Here is a 27,524-nt window from a genome sequence, read left to right on the forward strand (position 1 = left end):
GAAATAATACAACCCAGAAAAAAAAAAAAAAAAAAAACTAAACCAACGACTTAAGGGAGGAGGATCTTGCCTCCTCCACTATGGAGGCCCAGATCCTAATATTAAACTTGGCCTTCCTAACAACCTCCTCCACTGAAGAACTTTTATTTAGAAACAACACCCGTTCCTTTCCCCCTAAATACCCCACAAGACTACTACAATGATGAGATGCCAAAGTGTCTTTCCATCTTTCCTAGAAACCCCTCCATGCCAAGCCTAAAGCAAGCCATCCACCAACTTTGGCATAACGCACACCATATTATAGATAGAAAGAAAGGAGAACCAAATCTTGCGAGTGAAGATGCAGTGGATGAAAAGATGGTCATTCGACTCGGCGTCGACCATGCACAATAAACGGATATTTGGAAGGATCATGGACCTCTTCTGAAAATCATCAACAATCAGCACCCTTTTCCTGCTCAAAAGCTGCACGAAGGCTGTCGCTCTTTGCATGTTTGGAGAGCCTGATTGGAGCAATGGAAGAGTCCTGAAGCATCCTATAGAAGGAACGAGCACATAAGCAACATTTCTTTGCATGTTTGCCGATATATATGTAAGCAAACAGATAGAGTCAGATATACTTCTTGGCTGTTTGAATTTGCATCAACTGCTAATATAGTTGTGCTTCTGATCTGTCACATGTTTGTTTCGTTTGATTGATTCCCAATTTCGCTCTTTTTTTTTTTTTTCCATTTCTTTAATTGTTGGTTTTTCTTCTATACATCTCACATCTTTCAGGATTTTCTACTGTAGATTGAAACTGTATCTGGAACGCTGGTTATGCGCTGGGTGAACTCACAGTCAGGAAGAATTTTAGGATGGGTTGAACGGGCCATTCAACAGGAGGTAATTTCTTAAGTTTGTCTAAAACCAAACACATTGCTCAGTGCTTCTTCATTCCATTTTAGCAGTTCGTCACAAACAAGGCTTTTATTTGTTAAAGAGTTTATTCGCTTGATGACCATTTGCTTCACAGTCGTTACTCTCTTCTACTGCTCTCTTTACAATCATGTGGTTATTGGGTATCTGTAGTTTCAAACATAGTTATTAATGCCTTTTCTACTCTGTTTCTGTCTGAATGTGGGACGGTTGGCAAACAAAAAATTTTCAACTTTCCGGAATTTTGTGATTCGATATTTTTAAGTAGTACCCGGCTTCCATATAAGGGTTCTTTTGGAAGTTGCCACAAATTGTGGTTGAGAGGAATTCCAAGTCAACAAAATAGGGTTGTTATTTTTGTGCGGTACAGAAAGAAGAGCCCATTAAGTATGATTTATTTTCTTGCCTTTTTTTAAAAACCCTAATTGCATGTAGGATATCCATGGAAAAGATGCAAATGTAACCTAAGTTTGTTGCATAAACTATAATTTGGATGATTATATCTTGTTTTTTTAATGTGATTCCTTAAGAAAACATGTCAAATGTGGTTTCAAGGGACTGTTTAAATGGATCGTGGTTGTGCTTTGTTTCTAAGCAGGTTGACTCATTGTAACCTGACTTGCTAATGCATCTTTATAGATATATTTTCATGTTAATAGTTGTCTGTATTATTAATAAGCTTACATGAGTCATATTATGAAGCTCTAGCAGAGGGTGGTGTGGCAAAGACTAAGACAAGAAACAAGGATATCAGAGAATCAGTTTGGCTTTGTGCCGGGAAGATGAATAAAGGGTCTACACACTGTTTTTATGGATCTGGAGAAAATCTATGATAGAGTACTTATAAAGGTTATTTGGTGGGTGATGCAAGGGGGTCCAGGAAGATGACATGTATGTGGGTGTTGAATGCTAAATCTACAACCATCCCTCCTTTGACCTAACCAGATGAAACAACATTTTAGAACTAAAAAAATGAGTAGTCGAGATGCATCAATGCATTTGACCTTACCTCTTAGCATTCTACCCCATTTTTTCCATTATCCAAGGAAGAAATAATCACTCATGACCCAACCCATTCTACATCCTTTTACGGTTACTAGTGATATTAAAAAGACACCCAAAGCCCAGAAGGAAGTTGCGTTGATAAGTTATTCCCAATGAGAACTTGATCCCTAATATGCATTTTGCTCGCATACCCACTCTGGTTGGAGATGAGGAAGATGATGAACCATTTAGTCTCCATGCTAGACTTTAGCAATGGACATGTAAATGACATTTCTGACAGATTGGGGGAGAGAATCCTTTTCAAGATGAGGTGGGATACCTAGCTTAAGGGGAAAAAATCTAATGGATCTTATGAAAAAAACCCACCAAACTATCCCATTCCTTCTCTAAGATAGACTTCCTACTCTTGATCTTGAAAAAATCTAATTGATCTTGTAACCGGAAAGATTCTTGCTAAAAACAATAATCCATATTAACCCCCCCCCCCCCTCCCCCCCCCCCCAAAAAAAAAAAAAAAAAACCTCGATGTGATCTTTTGTCGACATATTCTTCCTCAAACATTGACCATTGATCTTTCCAAAATCAAACATCACCATTCCTCCTTTTAATCAAGCCCCTTCTACAAGCACTTCCCAAATTTACTGCGTGTGTTTATTCCATATCTAACCCAAATAACTGGGACAAGGCTATGGTGGTGATGAATGTGTTCCCATGTGTGCTGAGACATGCCTAGATTGTTCTAAGATTTAGGAGCAGAAGATGGATTTGCAAGGATGTTCTGTTTTCTATCCTTTAGTTTGTCTGTGTTACATGCCTCTCTCACTCTTGCTAGAAGTAGGGTCACCCACGGTTTTTCTTTTACCTTTGAAGCACCTTACTAGGAGGATATTATCTTTTATTCTCATTATGTTCTTATCCCTATGGTGTTCTTATCTATTGTAACCATCTAAATAAAACCATTGTGAGAGGGATAATTGGATTCTTGTAGTCTCATCCTCCATCATTCTGTATCTTTCATTTCTCTCCTCTTTCTCTAATATCATGTGTTAACATGGTATCAGTCTGGATTGGGGTTAACTTGATTTCGTTATCACCTTCATCAACATACGACCCCCACATCTTCATCTCCACAACATCAACATGCCATCATCTAAACGCACCATGTTCACAATGTTATGATATCCATGCGAACGCTCCGATCCATATGTCATCTAAATGTCATCCATTCTTCATCTAGACATCATTCATAATGTGCTATCATCTCAGGATTTGATGTTGTGCTGCCTGATGTAGATGATCCATACCATCATGACTGTGAAAGTGATAATTTAACTGTAATATCACGTCACCTGTTTTGGATGATCCATATCATGATGACTAGGAAAATGATAATCGAATGGTAATATTGTGTCACTTGTTATATATGATCCATCCCATGATGACTTGAAAGTGATAATATAGTAGCGATGTCATAGTTAGGGGTGTACATCAAGTCGAACCGTGGCTGACCTCAGCTTGAACTCGGCTCGGCTCGGTCCTCGAGCCTGACTGGCTAGCTTGGCTCGGTTCGGTCAGCAGCTCGGGCTAGCTCGAGCCGAGTTCGAGCCAAGATTGAGCCGAGTTCGCCATTGAGGCATTTTGACAAACACCTTAACTGCAACTTCAAAATCCCACTGTTTTACAAACAGAGGCAATGGTTTTACAGGTATTTTCGCAAACACCTTCTAAATAACATTAAAAAAAAAAAAAAAAGAGAAAAAAGGTATTTGTTTCATGTACATACCTTCCTTGCCACCAGCTAGCCAAACCTTCCTTGCCACCAGCCACATTTCGTTAAGTCATTTTATCAAACAGTTGGTGAGCAACATCAATGGCAAAGTAACCGAGTCATCGAACTAGTTCGATTTGAGCTAGATTCGAGTTGGATTCGAGCCGAGTCGAGTCGAGCTAGGGCCTGCTCGAACTTGGCTCGAACTCATTTTCGAGCTCAAAAAATCAGCTCGACTCGGCTCAAACTCAGCTTCAAACCGAGTCGAATCGAGCTTTTTCGAGTCGAGTCGAGCGAGCTAACCGAGCTAGCTCAGTTCGTGTACACCCCTAGTCATAGTGTGTATGTTGTATATGAACTATCTTATGTTGACAAGGAAAGAGATAATCTAACAGTGATGTAATGGCGCCTGTTGTAGATGATCCGTCCCATGATGTCTAGGGAAGTGATAATCTAATATTGATGTTGGGGCACCTAATGTAGATATTCCATCCCATGGTAAATGAGAAAGCGAGAGTGTAATAGTGATGTCGTGGAGTTTGCCATAGGTGATCCATCTCATGATGACTTGGAAAACAATAATCTAATAGTGATGTTATGGCGCCTACCTTAGATGATCCATCCCATGATCAATGAAAAAAATGAAATTCTAATGGTGATGTGATGTCACCTCTATGATACTTGGGCAAGTTGGGGATGTGGTCCATGTAGGATATCTATGCTCCAGCTAGATGGGGAGTGTTAGAAGAACTTATGTGTCACACGGTTTTGCATGTGCCTGCGGAGCACCATACTGGAAGGATATTATCTTTTATTCTCATTTATTGTGTTCTCATCTCCTATTCTCATTTATGGTGTTCTTATCGCATGTAACCATCTATTATAAATAAACCATTGTGAGAGGGATGATTGGATCCTGTCATTCGCCATCATTCTCTCTCCTCTGTCTCTAATATCTTACATTAACAATTCTCAAGGTTTTCGTTATGTTCATTGTTGGGTTTGTCATAGTTCATCATTCTTGATATATGTTTGTTTTTATACGCCATATTAAATTTGTTATAGATGTTGATTCTTCTACATATTGCAATTCCTTTTATGATATTGGCCTTTGTAATGACATGCATCTAGTAGCTGCATTCTAGCTTCTAGGCTTCACTTTGTTTGGATTTTTCTCATACGAATCTTCCTGGGCACCATGGATTAATGCATATGAAAATCTTTTTCACAGCGGTGGGATCCAATATCACCTCAACAACGATATGGGAGTTCAATCGTTGAAGTTTATAGGATTATAGAAGAGGTATGCACTAAGTTCAAGGATTTCCTTTTTGCTCATTGGTAATTGTAATGCTCTTATCCATTGGTATTACCCTCCCATTGACACTACAAATTGATATTTTAGTAACTAATAATTATTATATCCATGCATGTCTAGCCTTTAGCTCATGATTATGTAGTGATGCATTGTGATTTTTTCCCAAATGGCTTGCTCTGGTCTTGTCTATCTTATGTCAAAAGGCATTATCGGTTCCTCCATGATGCAATTGCTCTTCATTTTCTAGCAAATGGTTGGCCATTTAGGTGCAAGAATGACAATGCAAGTGTGGATTCCAGTATTAGTTACATAGCTTTATCCTTTTAAATCCGTAAATAAATTTCTATGGTTGTTTCCGCTAATGTTTTAATTGACTATAGCCATTGATTGGAATATCAACATCATATCGGCCAATACAAGCATGTCGTATTCGTATAATCGGCAATATACTATATGCAATACAAGGCCAAAGGTGGCGAAGTTGTTCAAGAATGCATCTGATCATCAAATTTTTCATTATTGGTTAATGGGTCACTAAAAGGAATTTTCAAGTCTTCTAGAGGAATCTATCAGGGTGATCTGCTTTTGCCATTCTTGTTCATGGTCGTTGTAGTAGCTTTTAGTAAAATGTTGGAAAAAGTTCCAGCGGCTAGGTTATTTCAAGGCTTTCGGGTGGAAAACGTTGGTTTGCAAATCTCCTACCTTTAATTTGCCGATGACATGGTCTTGTTATGTGAAATAGATGGAGTTATGGTGGATAATATGAGGAAGGCTGTGAGGTGCTTCATGGTCATTCCGGGGTTAAAAATTAATATATCTAAGTGCGAGCTAATGGGTGTGCGCATGACCAAAGAAAAATTGGATGAGCTTGCAAGGGATTTTGGGTGCAGCGCGGGATCCTTTCCCTCGTTGTTCCTCAGTCTCCTGCTGTGCATCGACAAACTGGCAAAGCATCTTTGGGACAAGGTTATTGCAAGGGTGGAAAGGAAGCTATCAATGTGGAAGAGTCATTACCCGTCCTTGGGCGGGCGGATTACGCTCATTAAAGCAGTTTTTTTTTTTCTAACTTGCCACTTTACTTCATGACGCTTTTCAAGTGCCTTAAAGCAATTGTGGATAGACTTGAGAGGCTGAGGCGAGAGTTCTTGTGGAGGGAAAATGCGGAGAAGTAAACATTTCACATAGTGAGATGGGATGCACCATATTTAGAGAGGGGGGACGCTCCATGAAGGGTAGCAATGGGTTCAAAGCTCATCTCTTTATAGAGGATTAAGTGTGTGGAAGGCAGTTTCTAGTGTGGTTGGATGGTTGTTTAGGGTAGGGTTTGCTTCTCCATAGGGAACGAGGAGAGGATTCATTTTTGGGATGATGCTTGGTTTTTTCTTTTTTTCTTCACGGGGTTTGGGGGTGGGGGGTGGGGTGCTCTTTAATCGCAATTGCCAAAACTAGCTTGCCTTTCTTAGGAGGCAAATGTTCCAGCTGCTCGTTGCTTCTCCTTTTGTAGTGGTGAGGTGGTTGGGTTGCCTCCTTGTGGGAGGAATTTGCGGGACGAGGAAGTGGAGGGGTTTGTTAGGCTTCTAGCTAAGCTTCGAGGATGCACTTTGATTTTGAGGGTGAGGGATTCAACGACATGGAAATTCGACAAATTGGGCTAGTTTTCTGTTCTCTTCTTTCATAAGGTGCTTTGAAAGACCCTTGTGGAATAGTGTCGTCATCACATGGCCAAGTCTCGGTCCTATGGTGCCCCCCCTAAGGTTGTGGCTTTTGTTTGGCTAGTGGGAGGAAGAAGGTGCTAACTATTGACAAATCTTTTGGTGCTCCCCAAAATTTGTGTCATGTGCATGGAAGATGTAGAATCTATTAATCACCTCTTCATCCATTGCCCCTTTGCTCGAAAGGTGTGGGAAAGGTTCCTCGAAATTTTCAAGATGGTGTGGGATATGTCGTGGGCAATAGAAGTTCTTTTGGATGGGCATAGAGCTGGGGTTGGAAAACAAGGTTGAATGATCTGGATGTTGGTATTTATGGCAGTTCTTTGTGCAATCTGGAGTGAAAGGAATAATAGTTGTTTCCAAAATATAAGTGGATTAGTGAAAGATGTAATTGAGAAAATAAAGAATGAGGTGTTGGGGTGGGCTTCTTGCCTGAAGGATTGTGATTTATGTGTGTTGTATAGTTTATTTAGGTTGTAGCCTTGCACCAACTTTTGGCGCGTTTCTTTGATAAAATCTTTGTTAATTCTAAAAAAAAATGACCATAATGGAAATGAAAACAAAAGAAGGGGTAAACCATCACATTTTTTCGTGTTTCCATCTCTCTCTCTCTCTCTCTCTCTATATATATATATATATATATATATTTCAATGTAATGGGCCCTACTTGACCAGATCATATTTGATTTTCATGCAAATAGGGCATATTTGGTTGACTTTTGATACATTAAGCTAACAAACATCATTCTTATCAATGAATGGTATGATACACCGTTATATCTCATTCCTCCCCCCAATACTAATATTCAAAATCATGATGATGGTAGATTTCTCTATGCATGTCTTCTAAGTTGGCATACATGAAATGCTCTGTCATGCATCTGAATGTTTATCTAGATGTAAATGGTAGATTTTCAAAGTTTACCAAAGTTTAATCTTAGGAAGTGTTTCAAGGTCTAATTGTTTGGCCTTCTATTACTGTAATAAATCTTTAAGATGGTTTGCCCCTACACATTGAATTATTTCTAATTATAAGTTTTTTGCTTGCATCAAATTTTGCACAAATTTAAGAGACAATTTGCACACCATTTTAAAATTGATGGGATCACCCTAGTCATATGATGCCTTCCAAATAAATAAAATCCTTTGGCATTGTGTCCCATGGTCCATGTTGTGGATAACACAAGGAATAAAATCTTGGATAATAATATTTCCTGTAATGACCATAGCTTCCGTCTTTCCTGTAATACATCCTCGCCTAGTAATATACCATATATGCATGTGTAAAACATAAGTATATACACTTGCACTCTCTCTCTACACCCCCTTAGATGGAGCAAAGATATCAATCGAGCCCAACTTGCCCATATACTCGTGGAGAAGAGTTTTGGTAAGGATGTTGACCAACTAATCGCTTGATTTCACGTGTGGTATGCACAATGCGCTAGATGAGATTTTCTCGACAATCAACTTCCATATGCTCTATCCATTCAAGAAATCGAGTATTGGAAGCAAAGTGGATTGCAACTTAATTGTCAAAATACAAGGGAATAGGTGTAGGATCAGTATCACATAGGTCACACAGGAATTGGAGGCAGCGAATCTCACTAGTTGCATTTGCCATAGTTCGGTACACTGCTTCCGTAGATGAATGAGTGATCACAGAGTGTTGCTTGCTCTTCCTTGAGATCAGATTTCCCGCAACAAACATTTAGTACCCAGAAGTCGAGTGACAATCACTAGATGGCCCTGCTCAATCTACATCACAATACTCCTGAATATCCACACGGCTATGATCAAAGTATAACAAACCCTTTACTGGAGCCAACTTTAAATGTCTAAGAATGTGATACACCGTGTCAAGATGATGGGAGTAAGTAGACTACCTAAACTAGATGACTATGCTTGTTGCATAGGCAATGTCTGGACAAGCGATAGTTAAGTATATCAACTTCTCAAGTGCCGATACCTGTGTGGATCACTAAGGGCAATAGATTCAATTTGGTGGAGACTATGATTGACTTTAGTTGGAGTGGACACGACTCAAGCACCTAAGAGGCTAGTCTCATTAAGCTCTAGGCAATACTTCCCGTCGAGATACAAAGATGCCGTGTGGTGATTGTGCAACTTCAATCCCAAGAAAGTACTTGCATACTCGCAGATCTTTAATCTTGAATGACTTGGATAGAAAATGCTTCACTTTGGATATCTCACTTCATATCTATTCAAAATATCATATCGTATCCACCAATACCATTTAGGTATTTGTTGGTACACTATAGAGCAACTAATGTTTTAACCACAACTGTAGCCATGTTCTATTGTTTTTGAAAATTATTGTGTTCTATAATTTTGTAAATTTTAATATTTATAATATGTTATTGTAGACACCCAACCCCGAAAAGAGTGCTTAGGCTAATTAACCCATCCAACTTATCACCTTTTTACCAAACTACCCCCCATAACTACCTTAGTGAAATCCCAAGACTATCCCTCCTTCAAGCCACAAGATTCTCCCAAGTGTTTTAATCTCCACCATTCATATCTCAATCTCTAGAAGCCTCCTAGAGCCTTCCCTATATGCTAACAACCCCTAAAATTCATTCACCTTAAACCTAAAACATCCTTACCACCAAATTAACATCTAGGATCATTTCTAAGGTATTCAATTATGGTTATGGTGCCCGTAATGGCCACCATAATTACCATTATGATATGGGCCGTAATGGCCTAAAAAAGTGTATTGAGCTTGTTACGGTCCATTATGGGCGGTCATAGGGTAGTAATGGCCATTATGAGCCATTTTTTCTGTTGGCCCCGTAATGCGTAATGTTTCCCACTGTTAACAACCATTACATAACCATTTTTTAAATATCTTTATTATGCCACTTCTCAACTGTTCCCAATCTCCTACTGTCTGGAAAACTCTCACCCATCTCAAATTACAACTTTGCCTCCCGTCTCGTCTATAAATAGTGACCTCTTGCTACACGAGGGGTCTTGACTCTCCAAAATCTCTTAAGTCTCATACCTAGCACCTAAGCGCCTGAAGTCCCAATACTACAAAAATTTATGCAAGATCTATGCAGAAGAAGGAGAACATGAGAAGGGGATCAAGAGCTTGGGAATTCCTTTTGTCCCAAGGCAACAAAGTACAACACTACTCCTAGGAGTGGCGAGTCAAGTCTCCGACAACCTTTGGGAATAGAAGAATTCACTTGTTCTTTACCCTTCCTCGATTTTCTTAGAAGACTGTACAAGGCAAGGCCCTCCTACAACCATGGAATTCTATCTCAAGGAGAAGAACAAGTCAAGAGTTTTGAAGATTTAGCTCATCTAAGCCCAGCCCAAGAGAAGACGCGTCAAGCAATCAAATTGCTACATTTTCCGTCTTTCTAGCTTCTTTCTCTGACCCTCCAAAATTCATATTTTCTACTTTCTTTCATTAACTTTGGGGACTCAATCAACCATTTGTTGAAATTCCAATTGTTGGAATCTCGTTGTCCTCAGATAGAGAGTGCTATATTGTGGGTAGAGTAGGGTGCCTATCCCTTCCTATCCTATAACCATGGTCCTTACCCAGTATTGTGGTGAAAAGACCTTTGTGGACTCTATTTCTTAGAAATTGGAGGGATTCTTACATTTAAATTTCCTAGCTACAAACAAGGATTCCGACTATCCTTGAAATATACATAGGAAGGCTAGTGGCGACTCTGAATTTGACCCCATATAGGCACTACCATGCTTGGTAGGCCTTTGTTGCGACGTCAACAATTATATATTCTTGATAGAGCGGAATGGTGGAATATATAATCTATGCGGCTAACCCCAATTAGTTTTAGTAAGGCTTAGATGATGCTGATTATCTATAATACATTATTTATATTGTATTTATGAGTCATATCGCAAAGATAGGAATATGATATGAAATGATAAAGGTATCAATATCATGCATCTTATTATAATCTCAGACTATTTTTAGCTTAAAAAGTTTAAAACAAATTTTCTAATTTTCTCATCTTCACAACAATGTGAAGGCCACAGTAAGGTTTGTTTTGTTGGAAGGACAACTACACCCATATTCATATCCAAACTTTTTGTTAACTGCCTAATTTGAGCTAGCATTTCCTTGTCCAGAGATAGGGGATTTCTCATCTAAAGCAGATGTTATCGAAGACAATCTTTTGGAAGAAGCTTTCGTAGCAACGCTGTTATGCACATAAAAAATGGGTTAAGAACACCAACCTATCTGTGACAGCGGAATCGACTCTCATGCGATATCTTGCTAGGCTAATGGTAGGTCCCTTCGAATATATGAGGAGCAATTCAGATGGACCAATGATGTCCTAGAAAGAGTGGGGGCCCTAGTGGGGATGTCTTATTGGACCCGAGATGAAGATGTCTAGATTTTTTTCAATTTGTCTAGGCCAAGGAAGCTCAATGCATACAAGATAATCAGATCCCGAAACCAAGGAAATCACCCAGAGGCTGGCGAGAGATGGAAAACCTAGAGTGCTCCATCAATTATGATTTTGCGAATAAAGCAAGCGGGGCCAAGAGGGCGGGATCGGGCAAAGGTGGTGCTCAATGATTATCCTAACTTGGAACATTAGAGGGTTGGGGAATGCAAGGAAGAGGGTCCAGGTTAAGAAATTGAGCATAAAATCGAAGGATTGAAGGCCGATATCATTGCCATTTAAGAATCCAAGTTGTAGTCAATGAATAGAGTATGCTTAATTCTATTTGGCGGGTTAAAAACTCAGATTGGGCAATTCTTGATGTTATGGGAGTAGCAGGGGGGATTTCGGTTGCTTGGAAGTCTCAAATATGGAGGCAGATTGAATCCTTCTATGGAAGTTTTTCTATTTATATCCTTCTGCGGGAGATTTCTTCAGGTTTTCAGTGGGTCTTTACAGTGGTTTATGGTCCTTGGACAACCTTTTGGTTTCCATGAATTGGCCTGAGAGATACTCTCTGGCTAATCAACAGATTCTACCGAAGATTGTTTCATATCATAGGGCAATGAAAATTTAGGACCTCACCCGTTTAGATTTGAATTAGCATGGATGGAAGTGAATGATTTTGATCAATTGGTCGCAGATTGGTGGTCAACCTTTTCAGTGGATGGTTATGCTGGCTTCAGAATTAGTAGGAAACTCAAAATGTTAAGAGAGAAGCTCAAATTGTGGAAAAAAGAGGTCTTGGGTGGGAGAGGAGTTTGATCAAATGGTGAATGAAATTCAACGGCTTGACCTTTTAAAAGAAAGCAGGAATCTATACATAGAGGATAGCTTGAAAAGGGCCGACCTTCTGGATAATGCTCTTATAGCCCATGAATGCATCGACTCCAGGTACAAGGAGAAAAAAAGCGGGTTAGTATGTAAACTGGACATTAAAAAGGCATACGATCATGATGATTTGGATTTTTTAGATTATATGCTAGACAGATTAGGGTGTGGCTATAAGTGGAGGGAGTGAATTGGTGCTTGTGTGCATTCCACCTCCTTTTTTGTTCTTGTGAATGGATTGCCAAAGGGGTACATAAGTGCTTCTTGGCGACTTAGATAGGGAGACCCAATCTCTCTATACTTATTTGCGGTCATCGGTGAAACCCTTAGACAGTGGAGAAAAACAGTTTGTTTCGTGGCTTCAAAGGATCTCGAGAAGGCGACCTGATCAGTCATCTCCAATATGCTGACAATATGTTGTTGTTTTGTGAGGCGGAGGCAAAATCAATGGACATCCTTCAGAAAGAGATTGAAGATTAATGAGGCCAAGTCCGATATGCTGGGAGTGCATGTTGAAAGAGAGGACCTAAGCTGTTTTGCGAGTATTTTTGGATGCAAATAAGGGGTTTTCCCTTCCTACTATCTTAATCCTCTTTGTATCGGGAAATTTCCCAAGCACTCGTTGGACAAAGTTATTGAGAGAATTGAACGAAAATTGACATCTTGTAAATAGTGTTCAAAATATTGGTATCGCGCAATGTATCGCAACCTTGGGATACAGATACGTATCGGTTATTGCACGGGATATATATCGTTTGTATCGCATAATTTATCACACTTTTTGGGAAACATTAGCAAAATGGTTGAATTTTTTTATGAAACTTCAGGGATTATTTAAAAAGACCTTAATACACACTTTTAAATCATAAAATATCATAATAAATTTCCTTTGTATAAGGTACTAAGTTATGCGTTATCTGATTAAACTAAGGTAAATATATTCAAATATGATGCTTACCATTTATTAATGAATAAAGATATGTATGAAAATGAGTCACATCCAAACCTCAATTGGAATTCATTTTAACATATCATTTTAGGGCATGGGCCGAAAAATAAGGCAGATCCAAATCTGAGGTGGACCGCACCACACAAAATAGTGGTCATTGAATGATCACCATTAAACTTTTTTGGGGCTATAAAATTTTTGGATGAAGCTAATATTTATGTTTTCCCATCCAGGTTTGTCAAACCTCATGAATAGATTGGATTGCAAATAAACATTACGGTGGGCCCTAAAACACTTCTGTGGTGGACATCATTGCCACCACATTTTCTTGTGGTGTAATACACTTGATCTTACATCTATCTCCTTTTTCGGGCTCATGCCTTAAAATGACTAATGAAAATGGATGGAGGGTGTGGATTGGCTGGTGTACCACACACCAGCGAGGTATGGGTATGTGTCGTGCGAAGATGGGACGCGGATTTCCTACTAAATCCTTTCGCAGGAGTGGGGCACACCGTGATGTTTGTGAGAAATCTACTCCATCCATCAGTTTTGTGAGCTTATTTTAAGACTTAAGGCAAAAGTTGAGCAGGATCCAAGACTCAAGTGGGCCGCACTAAAGAAAAAGGTGGGTAGGGAAATTCCTACCATTGAAACCTACTGGGTCGACAGTGATGTTTACATTCCATCCATACTATTCATAACGTCATTACTACTGGGATGAATTGAAAGCACAAATATTAGACTGATTCAAAACTTCTGTGGCCCCACGAATATTTCAACTGTGGACCTTCAATCCTCATGTTTTCGGCCCACTTGAGTCTTGGATCCGGCTCCTTTTTGGGCCCATGTCTTAAAATGTGCTCAAAAAACGGATGGATGGGGTAGATTTCTCACAAACATCACGGTGGACCCCACCTAAGTTTCCACTGCATGAACTTCATGTGAAGCCGCCAAGACAAGCGCTGACGATCATTGACCTCGAGTTGTATAAACAGTTCAAAGGAGATTAGAGTTACATGGGCCCCACAATAATGTATTTATTATATCCACACCGTTCATCCATTTGGAGAGATCATTTTAGATCATGAGCCCAAAAATGAGTCACATCCAAACCTCAATTGGACCACACCATAAATAGTAGTGAGGACAATGATTCTCACCGTTATAACATTCGTAGGGCCCACCATAATGTTTGTTTTCCATCTAATCTGTTCATGAGGTCACAAAGACCTTGATGAAGAGGAAAAACAAATATCATACGATCCAAAACTTCCGTGACCCCCAAAAGGGTTTCAATGGTAGACGTTCAATATCCTGCTACTTTTTCTAGTGTGGTCCACTTGATCTTTGGATCTGTCTTATTTTTCGGTTAAAGCCTTACTACGAGCTCGCCAAATGGATGAATGGTTTGGATATAACATATTCCTCATGATGGGACCCACATAACTTGGTGACGTCAACACATCATCCTGGTCGGTGATGTGCAATACACCAGTCCATCTGCTTCCTGTAAATAAGGGCTCGGGGCCCCTTTTTTTCAAAGCAGAGAAGGTTCCGGAATGTCGGAACCCTAAAATCTCTCTCAAATGCCGATGATTTCAAGGATTTCGACGGATTTCATGCTCAAATCTCTCCAAATCAGAGGCTTCGATTCGAATGGCCCCATCAAACGCAGCTTACGATTAGAGTGATCTTCCTTACAGGTACTGAAATCTACCGTTGAAAGTTTTTCTTTTTCTTCTTTTTTTTTTTTGGATAATGATGCTCTTCCAACATCCCGGAGCTGGCTACAGTAGCCCCGGTAGGTGTTGTATAGCAAATTTCTTGAAAAAGGTAATAAAATCCCAATAAAAGTAATAGTATCGTTGATATCGCATAATATTTAGAACAATATTTAGCGATATCAAACAATATTTGGCGATATTTCGATCGATACAAAGTATTCTGTAAAAAAATTCAATTTTTTAGTATCTTCCGAAGGGTTTCGTATCGCTGGACCGCGATACCAATAATATCGGCCGATTGTATCAATATTACGAATACTGCTTGGAAATGCTGATACCTCTCGTTGGGGGGTCACCTTACTCTCATCAAGAACACATTTTCAAATATGCTGATGTATTTCACGTCTCTTTTTAAATACCCCATGACAATGTTGCATAGACACGAGAAGTTAAGAAGAAATTTTCCTTCGAGAGGCCCCAATGTGGGGAGGAAATTTCATCTTCTCAAGTGGGATGGGGTATGCAGATTGATCAAAGAAAGTGGGGCTGGTCTTAAGCCTCTTGCAACGATGAATTTGGCATTGCTTGGTAAATGGATCTGGAGATTTGGGTCATAAGTTGGAAGCAGATGCAATGAGATAATTGCTTCTAAATACAGAACGCAGAGCGGAGGCTGGTTTGTGAGGTTGTCTTTATATAGAGCTTCCAAAGTTTGGAAAGCTATAGCAACCACAGAGCCCATAGTGTGCAAGGGTATCTCCTTCGTTTTGGGTAGTGGAAATTGTATCCGATTTTGGGTTAACAAATGGTGTGGAGATAGGGTGCTATAGGATCTTTTCTAGAGTTGCTCGATTGCCCCCCGATCACTACCTTGTGGTGGCGGATTCTTTTCCCCCAATGGTGAGTCAATTTTGTGGTCTCCCCCCTACAGAAGGAACATGATGGAAGAGGAGATAACAAATGTTCTTGGTTTGTTGGACTTTCTAAAGAACATCAAGCCCGATATCTTGAGGATCGGATTTCTTGGGGAAGACATCAATCCAGGAAGTTCTCCATTAAATCTTTATGCGATATGTTTTCTAATCTGACCCAAAGCCCTTCCATATATCATCCTTTTCACCCTTGGTTCTATGGTGCTCCACCTTGGGCCGTAGTGTTCGTCTAGCTCATAGGTAGTGTTCAAGGTGTCGGAATCGCTACAAGTTTCACGGGCTGGGGATACGAAAACAATATCAATATCGCTGATAACTGGAAATGCTGTAAAACATGGGGAAAATGGCAGAATTTTCAGTAAAACTTCAGGAGATGCTAAAATACACATATTTGCATAGGTAGAATAAAAAGTTTGCAAAAAGAAGTATACACAGTAAGTTTCCATTTAATGGGGGCTTAAAAGCATGTGTCGTCGTAAGAAACAGTCTAACCATCCCTTCCATCCCATCTAACCATCCAACCATCCATCCAAACATCCATCAATATTGCAGAATATCGACAACTCATGATATTTTGCCAAAAAATCATCAACAACTGGAAAGGAAACAAAATATTATGGTCACGATATTGCGTCTGTTGCAATAACAATAATATTGAGATATTATCAATATTAACAATGACAAATTGAAAATTGCATACAATAATGTGCTCATAAAAAAATGAAATAGATTTATTTTTTTTAGTAAACAAACTTTTATGTGATATCTCTACATTGGCAATATTATTGAAATATTGCCGGTACACTTGTGATGCAAGTGTTACCTAGAATTTACGTAGTTGACAATATTGATGACATCGATACATTGGCAATATAAGTGATGCTTAGAATTTACACAATTGAAAATATTGGCGATATCGATTCGTTGGCGATACTTAGCGATACATTGTTGATGCTTGGAATTTCTAATACTATCGGTGTTATCAATATCGCTACCAGTGTTATCGGTATCACCACACTGGAGATAACGATAATATCGGAGATAAGTCAAACAATGCTCGTAGGTAGGAAAAGGATTTTAACAATTGACAATCTGCAAAGAAGGGCTTTAGCTCTCTCCAATGTCTACCTGATTTGCATGGAAAATGAGGAGACGATTGACCATCTCTTCATCCATTGTTCATTTGTTGCTACAATATAGTATCACTTCCTGTCATTCTTTAACACTTGTTTGGTGATCCACAGTCAGTAGAAGATTTGCTTTAGGCTTGACTTGGTGGTGGAGTTGGTAGAGGTGGTAAAGCTGTGTGGAGGTTGATCATCATGGCTGTCTTTCAGGCAATCTAGGAGTCTAGAAATGGGCGTTGTTTCCGTAATGAGAAGTGTCATATAGAGGTCATTGCTAGGGTTAAGGGTATGGCGTCAAATTGGGCGATGTATGTTAAAGAAGCTCTAGTTGATCCTTTCCACTAAGTTGTTTTGGCTCCATCTTGTTGTTTCCTGTCTCGCTTCCCACAAGCTTTTAATAAATTGTTGTTATCTTTCAACAACATAAAAATAAAAACCATCCATTCCTTCATACAACTAGGGACGAGCCATGGTGCAAAAGTGTGTAGAGTTTTGCTGACATCCCCACCATGTGGACGTTAGCAATGTCCCCAAACCTTTTGAATGACATGTGAGATGCCCAATTGTCAATTTGAACCGTCCATTCTTTCATACAACCAGGGACAATCCATGGTTCAAAAATCACGCCAATCAGATGATCCTATGCGTTTGATTAGTAGCATGGAAAATGGACAATCAAGATTGAGTGGATAAACAATATATATCCAATCATCATCTTGAACAATCTTTCGATAGATGATAGATCCCACTTTGTATTTCTTATGATTTCAAAAAAGGCTTTGGTTTAAGGATTCTAACTATGCAATCTATGGCTCATAAAAAAACAGATAGTTGCAACATATTGGCCTTATTCGCCGGATTTGGATCATCCAATCGGCATGATTCTTCCACCATTCCATGCTCCGAATGATGCGATAACTATTGAATGAACAATCCCAATTGATGATTGGGTGTCCCATGTGTCATTCAAAAGGTCTGGGGACATTGCTAATGTCCCCATGCAGGTGGGGACGTTAGCAAAACCCATGTGTGTGTTTTTGCGTGCATTCTATAATAGTTGTCTAGCATTGTGGCTCGAGTGCTAGCTCACCGCCATGTTGTAAAGATAAACTCCTACAGCCATAGGCCAATGCATGTATAACCAGATTGCAGGATTTGTTAGTCTCACATGCACTAGCAAATTGAGGAGTGTACCTCCTTGGGACTGAATCCTGCAAAAGCAAAAAAGCAAGATGATGCAGGAAATGAAATTCAAATATGATGTGCGAGCTTTCAGGCTTAAGATCACGTTAGTTCAGAAACAATTACACAAATTCCATATCCCACATGAAAGTCCAAACCATTCAATTAAGGGGAATCTATGCGGGTCCAAGCCTACATATGTTAGGGCTGGATCTGTTAAAATTATAAACCAAACGATGCTCAAAGATGAGCAGTAATCATCCTGCACAACAATCAGACCCTAATCCAAGAGATTTACCAATTTCAATTTAGGGAACCCTAGGGTGAGAAAAGGGGCAAATAAATTAAGGATAATGCAATCTAGGGTTAGGGTTTATGAAAAACTGGTGTGAGAGGGTAAAATAAGAAGAAAACCTGAACCGGAAAACAATTCTCGTGCGCGGACAGCAACAATAGCCCAGACGCACTTGCGTGTGATCACAGCTGCACATGTGTGGGGCCCACTATTCAGAAAAAGGCCACCTTGGCCCTAGTTGGCCAGGGATGGACTCTAAAACCCTCAAATCTCAGCTCGATCCGATGCACGGTTTGTCCGTGGTGCTCCGCTGAAGTTTCAACCCTCTTGCAGGGCCAGATTATGGAAATCTGCTGTAGAGAGAAAAACGGCTGCAACTATTGATGGATTTGCAGATGGAATGCTTGTAGGAGGAGAAATATGGATGGAAGAAGGTGGGGATGAATCGGGATAGATGGGGCTTCGCACTACGGTAGTTAGCCCTTCGAAGAAGGGAGGGCTTCGCACCCAATTAGGTTTTCATAACTCGGAAAGGAGCAGAAAAACGTAGCAATTTTTATTAATCTTCATTGAATTAAAAGAACTATAAGGGGTAGGTATGGAAGGTAGAGGCTGAGAAAATGGACCGGGACGAGTAGGTATGAGACATAAAGGCTGAGAAAATAGGTCGGGAAGGGTAGGACATGAAATTCAAATTGATGGGGACATCACGCGCACGCCCGCCGCCCCCTATGCATGTACGGAAGGAGAGGGAGGGCCCTATCGTTGATCTGGCTTGATGACAACGTCCAGGGAGGGCCTCCTAGTTAGAAGACGGAGTTTTGGTTCATTAGAGTGGGCTCGATAATCAAGTAAAGCCCATCATGGGATCTCATGATCGGGGCCTACTAGTCGGATTAAGTTCATACTTTAAGTTTTGCTTATTTATATTATTTAGAACATCATGAACGCTTTAGATTTCTTTGATTGGTTTTTATTTTAGTTTACTTCATCGCTAAGTAATAGGGTGCGCACATAACGCAAGTTTTGGGGTATAGGGTTTTCTTATAAATAGGTATCCCTTGTACTTCTTTTAATGCAATGAAGATTAATAAAAATTGTTGCATTTTCCTACTCCTTTCCGAGTTACGAAAACCTAATTGGGTACGACGAAGCCCTCCTTTCTTCGAAGGGCTAACTACCGTGGTGCAAAGCCATATCTATCCCGATTCGCCCTCACCTTCTTCCATCCATATTTCTCCTCCTACAAGCATTTCATCTGCAAATTCATCAATAGTTGCAGTCGTTTTTCTCTCTACAACAGATTCCCAAAATCTGGCCCTGCAGGAGGGCTGAAACTTTGGCGGAGCACCACGCACAAACCGTGCATCGGATCGAGCTGAGATTTGGGAGTTTTGGAGTTCATCCCTGGCCGAACAAGGTTAAGGTGGCCTTTTTCTGAATAGTGGGCCCACACACGTGCGGCCGTGATCACACGCATGTGCGTCTGTGCTATTATTGTTATCCGCTCGCGGGAACTGTCTTCCGGTTCAGGTTTTCTTCTTATTTTACCCTCTCATACCAGTTTTTCATAAACCCTAACCCTAGATTGCATTATCCTTAATTTATTTGCCCATTTTCTCACCCTAGGGTTCCTTGAATTGAAATTGGTGAATCCCTTGGATTAGGAACTGATTACTGTGCATGTGTGCATTATTACTGCTTGTCTTTGAGCATTGTTTGATATATAATTTTAACATATCCAGCTTTAAAATGTGTAGGCCTGGACCCGCGTAGATTCCCCTTAATTGAATGGTTTGGACTTTCACGTGGGATATGGAATTTGTGTAATTGTTTCTAAACTAACATGATCTTAGGCCTGAAATCTCGCACATCATATTTGAATTTCATGTTCTGCATCAAATTTGGTATCGTTTGTTTGAGTCCTTCATGCATCCAGTTCATCATATATAGCTGTTAGAAGACCGTAGTCCCTAATATTAGTTGTTGAAATTTCTGTTAGCAGGAAGTTAGCAATTCACATTGCTGTAACTTTCTGTTATTCCCTTATTTTGACAACCATGTTACTGGATTTTAGTAGCACTGCGTAGTTTCCCTCATATAGAGTCTCATAGGATCATTTAGTCGTATTTAGTTGCATATAGTCATCATAGAAAGTCCTTAGGTGGAGTTAGCAAGTGTATACCCATACGTATGGGTCATGGTTTTGGCTTTGCACCCACTTTAATTTTACCACAACTCAGAAACTTAGAGAGCGGAAAAACCACTCAGGAATTTTTATTCAACTTCAATGAATTAAAGGAACTATAAGGGGTGCCTATTTATAAGAAAACCATATACCCCAAAACTCGTGCTATGTGTGCAACCTATTACTTGGCGATGAAGTAAACTAAAATAAAAATCAATCAAAGAAATCTAAAGCGTTCATGATGTTCTAAATAATATAAATAAGCAAAACCTAAAGTATGAACTTAATTCGACAAGTGGGCCCCGATCATGAGATCCTATGATGGGCTTTACTTGATTATTGGGCCCACTCTAATGAACCAAAACTCCATCTTCTAAATAGGAGGCCCTCCCTGGATGTCGTCATCGAGCCAGATCGATGGTTGAGCCCTCCCTCTCGTTCCGTACGTGTGTAGGGGGCGGCGTGCGTGCGTGTGTGCGTGTGATGTCCCCATCACAAGATAACTTGATCTGGTGATAATAATTATTATTATTTTGGAACTGAACTGTTACAACGTACTTTTTCTAGTTTAATATTGATCATATGCTAATGTTGAAGAAAAGCAGTAATCATTGGACTATCTATCAAATCTCATGAGTGAAAAGTGCATAACATGTAGTTTGCATAAAAAAAGGTTGCGTATTATAGTGCTTTGGATTTTTCTAAAATTTATTTAGTGGAATAAATAGTTCTTTTGCCAAATATTACGAGTATAAATAGTTATCCCAAAATGAAATCTTATGATTGAGAGATGATCTAGTGCTCTCAAAATGCTACAGCTTCTAGTGCTCTAAGTTGATTTTCACACTTAGTATGATTGATGAACTAGATTGTCATTAGATGCAGCAAAAATGTCATGGGCTTCCGTGTGAAAATTATTGGTACAGATCATGTTGGATCTTATGGTCCACGGTCCAGATTGATTGGGCTATATATGTGTGCATTCTACTTGTGGTATATGATCTTATGACCTATTTCCTTTTATCCTTTGTTCATGGTCAATTACTTGGCCTTATTGTGTATGCCTTTGTATCCTAGTGACATTTTAATAAGGGAATTTTTGGCATTTTGGGTTTTTACTTGCGTGATATAAAAAGAGGGAGGTGGGAACGTCCAACCCTAATTTCATCTTTTCATCTCTCTTCTTTCTTTCTTCTTGCTTCTTTCTCTAATCAAGTCCACAAAAACTACTATGATCTTCGTTTCTTTTCTTTTTGAAGAGAAAGAAATTTTATTAATATTGCTTTGCCAAAATCAAAGCGAAAAGAATGCAACCCTCAATTACAACTTGAAAGTTAACCTTCATCCTTTGAACCATACAATAAGCATGGATGGGATGGTAGATGGTTAGGATTCTCTAAGAAAAATGATTGTTTGGAACCATAAGCAAGCCATGATGAGCTCCTACCAGTGTTCAAAATATCATTAATGTTACATGTATCTCAGACCTAGGATATGAGAACATGTACCGATATTGTTGATAATATCGCATATACTGGGGAATGTATTGTTGTTTGGGGTAAACTTTGGGGAAATATTAGGAAAAAGGTGTTATTTTTCAGAGAAACTTCAGGAGATGTTAAAAAACACATGATTATGCACTTAGAACTTGAAATATTACCCAAAAAAAAAAAAAAACTATACATTATAGGTTTTGGTTATATAAAGGGCCAAACTATGCACTGTTGGACAAAAACATTCAAATAAATATGATTTTAATGCAATAATTCACATGTATAATGCACTAATTTAGAACACCTCTCGGAAGAGCTACCCCCAAAAAATTGAAAGAATGGGTTTTTTAATTTTCTGGAATTTCGGAGGTTAAACATTGGTGTCGTTGATATTATGGTTAATATCGGCGATATTATCAATGATATCATAATATCGGCGGCACGTAGTATTTATTTCAAAGAGCTTTCGCTGATATCTCGGGACATCGGTGATATTATCTATAAATAGATCGATACAATGTATTTTTCATATTACACCCTGTATCTGTATTGCTGACCTGGGATACAAATAATATTGACTGATGTTATTAATAATATCAGCAATGCCAGATATTGGCTCTACCAAATAGAAAGCTCAAATTTTCGATTGGACCTATTTTTTCATAGATGGTTTTGATATGCCATTGATCAGATGGTTAGATTCATCCCATCAGTATGATCTTTACATGGTATCTCATGAAGCCTCTACTGGAGCTAATGGACTGCCTAGATTGACTGCTTGGGCTATCCAAGTGCCCAATGCAGCTAAGAGCACTATAACATATAGCGCTCTGAGTGCACTGGATGATCCCTCCTTACAACTTATAATTTTCAAGTTCCCAACAGAGACAAGTACAGTGAAAGTACCACAATCATAAGAAAATATTTTCTTTCCTACAGTTTTTTTTTTTTTTAAATCTTTCATTAAAGTAATACCTAATGAATATTTGCTTTAAATGCCAGAAGAATTGTAGTGCATATGGAAATTCCATGCCCAATATAATGGCCAAACTATGTTCGTATCATTACCATGGCCCGAGTCCGCAGATATAACATCCGTGGTTTTTATGGGTTGTTGCGCACCCTAAGGCGTTATCCCATACCAAAGATCAAGTTACTTACATGCACATAGACATTTGAGGAGAATAAGAAAAACACAACAACATGAGTCATTTGGTCCATAGTAGCTAAAAAAAAAAAAACTCATATGTTTTCTTATGATAATAATCAACCAATGTACTGCTCTATTAGATAGTGTTTGATTGTAATCAACCTATGTAATAGTCATTTACATTGTGCCTGCGGGGATTTTGTTCACTCATTGCCAGTCCCAAGCTCGGTTTAAGGAGGGGGGTTGCATCAGGTTGGCAGTCAAACTCATGCCATAACTTCCATCATGAATCCAAATGATATGACATTCCAAGCTCTTGATAGAGTGGAATGACAGAACAGGATTCATGCAGCCAACCCCTGTTAATTGGTATATGGTTTAGATGATGATGATGATGATGATGATGAGCCTTCAAATCAAAAATCTGAGGTTGGGTACAGAGGTTATTTTATCACAATTATTGATATACTCATGTTAAAATGTCTCCAACAATATCACAAGTTGAACATGTATCCTATTTGGTAGGAGTCACCTGAAATTCTAAATAACTGAGTAGGTCTAAGGTTAAGATCTGAGTAGATCTGGAGTTCAAGTTTCGATTAAGGGATATCCCTTATCTTTATCTGAGTATTTCAAGCATGTACTCCAGCTTTTTGGAGGATTCAAGTATCATTTTCCAATCCTTTTCTCCTTCAAAGTATATGACCCTTTTTTCTTTTAAGCTCAATGTTCCTCTTAAGAAGTTTCTTATTATTATTTTCTTTTAATGCTAAAAGCCTTTTTATATGCTTTTTTTTTTTACTTGCTTATATTAGACTATTAGCAGTTTAATACGGATACTTGGATTTTGGTTTCTATTTCCATGTTGAGAATTAATTTGTAATTTCTCCTTCAGATGACCTTGCAATATATCATGAGCAATTCTGTATATTTTTATTGATGGGTATTATCACTTGATATCAGAGGTTATGATATCTAGTATTCTCCAATATTATCATTTATCGACTTAAAAAACGTACTAATGCCTTAAAAGTTGCAAAATGTTTCCTTTATTGCAGACAGTTGACCAATTTTTTGCTCTTAAAGTGCCAATGAGGTCTCTTGAATTGATTTGCCTTTTTCGCGGCCTTGATAATGCCTTTCAAGTTTATACACAACATATTGTTGACAAATTAGGTGTGTACAACCTTTCATTAGCACTGTATGTTCACAATTTACAGTTTACATGGTTAGTGCCCCTTGACTGATCCTTCTTTGTTTTGTTTGTTTTCTTGATCTAATGATATTCACCTGTCCATAACACGAAATAAAAATAAAAATAAGCATTTGTTTGGTCTATCTTGTTACCCTTTATTGGCTATCTTGTTACTTCATCCATTGTCAATGAACATCTTTGTCCCTTAAATTTGTTGAAATGTGCTTTTTCTCAGGGTTGCCTTTTTGTGAATATTAAAGGGATAAATTAATGTACTCCCTATGTTCAATAATCAAATTACATGAACACTTGGAAACTACTTGGAGGCTGTTTGGACTGGGGGCCGATGGAGTACAAATTAATGTACTCCCTATTGTAATTGCTGGGGATTATCAGTGGTATCTTGGAGAAGGGGATGTGATTCAAGAACTTGTAACATGACTTCAGTTATAAGTTGGAAATCATAGGTGTTGATTTCCATATTGATCATACTACAAAAGGATCTGATCATTGATCTTGGCAATCCATCATGTGAGTCCCACCCTTGATTGCCCATCTTTGGGGTGGTATATAGTGGAATGGAGGAACATGATTCATTTAGCTGACCCCAATTAGTTGGGATAAGTTTTAGATGATGATGATTCTCAATGGCTAGGGAAATGGACTGCCCGTATTGATCTAAAGCCTTTAATATGATCTGTATTCCAAGAGGGCCCACTTGTCCAATCCTAGTAACTAATGCCCCAGAACACTAGAGATTTGCATAGGAAAAAATGGCAGTTTTGTTTTGTTTTCTTTTCTATTGGAATGATAACTAGAATTTTTTTTGTCAAAATAAGAGCAAAACCATACAAACGAAAAACAAGTTGACCATGAGAAATCATCTCATAGGAAGCAACTTAACCTGAGATATGCACAGGCAAAGATGACAGTTTTGTATTTTTTTTAATGGTAACTAGAAGTGTTATTGCTAAGAAAGTACAAAACCATACAAACAGAAAACCTAGATATTTGATAACAGTAACGGTGGTTGTAATGGCCAGCCTTATGGCTGTTATGATATGGGCTATTGTGGCCCCTGTAATGGCCATTACAGCACTGTAATGGTCAAAAAATTTTCAGGGGAAGAAAATCTATTGGCTCTGTATCAGATCATTATGGGCCCATTTTTTTTTTTTTTTTCAGAATGGCTCTTACAGCCATGTGTCATGTAACAGTACAGCCATGTGTCATGTAACAGCCCCCACTGTCACCATTATGCAACAGCCATAGTCATTACGTAACTGTTTTTGAATACCATACAGAAAAACATGATATGATGAGAGAATCACCAAGGAAGCCACAAGAGAACGCAACAAAACCCACCAGACAAAGTAAAATAATAATAATAAATTGAACTAATTTCAAAATCCCCTCATTACAGAAGGATCTCGGGAAGAAAGATCAAAAGAGCAATTTCCATCCTTGGAAGCGTGGCTAAGATAGCTCCACTTTGCTATAAGGGATTGTGTCTATTCATTCACATCCTGGGGTTTTGCATTCTAACTTCAAACCTCACCTCTAACTTCTAAGATATAACTGAAGATATACTTCTCCAAATCCTTTTGTTTCTATATTCGTCTTCCTTTTTTGAAAATTGAAACTCGTGTACATTTGTACCTGCAGTTAGCAAAGAAGACTTGATTCCACCCGTGCCTATACTCACACGATACAAAAAGGAAGCTGGAATTAAAGCTTTTGTAAAGAAGGAAGTAATTGATCCTAGATTGCCTGATGAGAGGAGATCTAGCCAAATCAATGTGCTGTCAACATCCACACTCTGTGTTCGATTGAACACTCTACATGTGAGTTTAATGTTCAGTTCTTCTTTGACTTGTTTAGATTGAAGAACTTTTCTATGAGGTTTTAGGAATCTATGTCGTTTCTTGTTTTAGTTACTTCTGTTTGTGATGCAAACATTTGTATGCCCTTTCATTCATGATTTTGATGCCTTGCTTTTTTTGTATTCATTTTCTCAAGTTTACATCATTTTTTATGGTTTACCTTATGATGCACTCTTGACTAACACACATTTTGATGAGGATGTGGACAACAAAATGCTGATAAATCAAGCTGATGTACTTATTGTGGAGTTTTGGGATGGATTAGAGCGTGGAAAGGGACCCAAATATCTTCCATAATGGGCCAAATCTGTAGACCCATCAATGGACCACACACACTATTGCAATCTTGGTACACTTTTGGGTCCGCAAAAGGTTCTTTTGGTGGCATTTACCTTAGATTACGAATTTTATCTTATTTTTGGACACTTTTTTTTTTTTTGCTGTTATTTAAGTAGATAGGATTATTTTAGTCATGTTCCTTTAACTTAAGATTATAGGGTTGAGATTATAACCTCTAGCCCATAGTTTATGCTTGATGTAAAGCCTAGATTAGTGTTAGGGCTTCTCTTTTGTTTTCCTTTATATAAAAACTCAATAAAGAGAGAACGTCCAGTAGCTTTTGGGACATTTTTCTTCTCTACAAGCCTTGGGCGTAAACCCTTTTCTAGGGTTTGTGCAAGTGCATGTTTTCACAAGTGAGGTCTATGATATAGGCTATGAAAACTGGTGAGAGCTTTTTTTGCTGGTTATTACATTGTCTTTTCTTTCTTTTCAACTGGAAGAATTTCTATTCTTGGATTGGTTGTGTTTGAGTGTGATTTGGTTTTAGGGTTTGACATAACTACTTGCAGTTGGTGAATCTCATTTGTTCACTACAATAGATTTGGTATTAGAGCCTTCGCTTCCACTATTGTTTCATTCTCGCTTGAGCTTCTTATTCTATGATTATGCTACGTAGAGATAGAGGTTGTGGTGGACGAGGAAGACAAATCCAATAGAAGAGAGATTTGCCATGTAAGAGAGGCAAATGCAGACCATTTCCCAACAACTTGCTACTCTATTAGCGAGAAATAAACCACGGACTCCAGGAGAAGGTGATAATGAGTCGAGTGGGAGTGACATTAACCCTTTTCATCGTGAAGCTCCGTTTGTTGATCTATGACAAACGAGAAGTAGGAGGGATTATTATGATCGAACTAAGGAGTTGGAAGTGAAAGTGGAAGTCTCTCAATATCATGGTAGTATCCATGGGAATAATTTTCTAGATGGATTGAAGCAGTGGAAAGGATCTTTGACTATAAAGATGTGGACGAAATAAAAAATGTGAAAGTAATCGCCATGAAATTGAAAGGTCTAGCTTCAACATAATGGGAATAGGTTAAAGCAACCTAAGA

General features: G+C 38.7%; 1 protein-coding gene across 2 annotated transcripts in view; it reads left to right on the forward strand.

The window, feature by feature from the left end:
- LOC131227340 (protein unc-13 homolog) overlaps positions 1-27,524 on the forward strand; it is a 127,531-nt gene that overhangs the window by 71,949 nt on the left and 28,058 nt on the right. For both annotated transcript variants that reach the window (XM_058223123.1, XM_058223122.1), the window contains 4 exons: positions 793-885; positions 4,923-4,994; positions 24,111-24,228; positions 25,913-26,091. In XM_058223123.1, the coding sequence (XP_058079106.1) occupies positions 793-885; positions 4,923-4,994; positions 24,111-24,228; positions 25,913-26,091 (462 nt within the window). The remainder of the gene's footprint in view (positions 1-792; positions 886-4,922; positions 4,995-24,110; positions 24,229-25,912; positions 26,092-27,524) is intronic.

The sequence above is a fragment of the Magnolia sinica genome, chromosome 15, assembly GCF_029962835.1.
Source record: "Magnolia sinica isolate HGM2019 chromosome 15, MsV1, whole genome shotgun sequence".
NCBI classification, from domain to species: domain Eukaryota; kingdom Viridiplantae; phylum Streptophyta; class Magnoliopsida; order Magnoliales; family Magnoliaceae; genus Magnolia; species Magnolia sinica.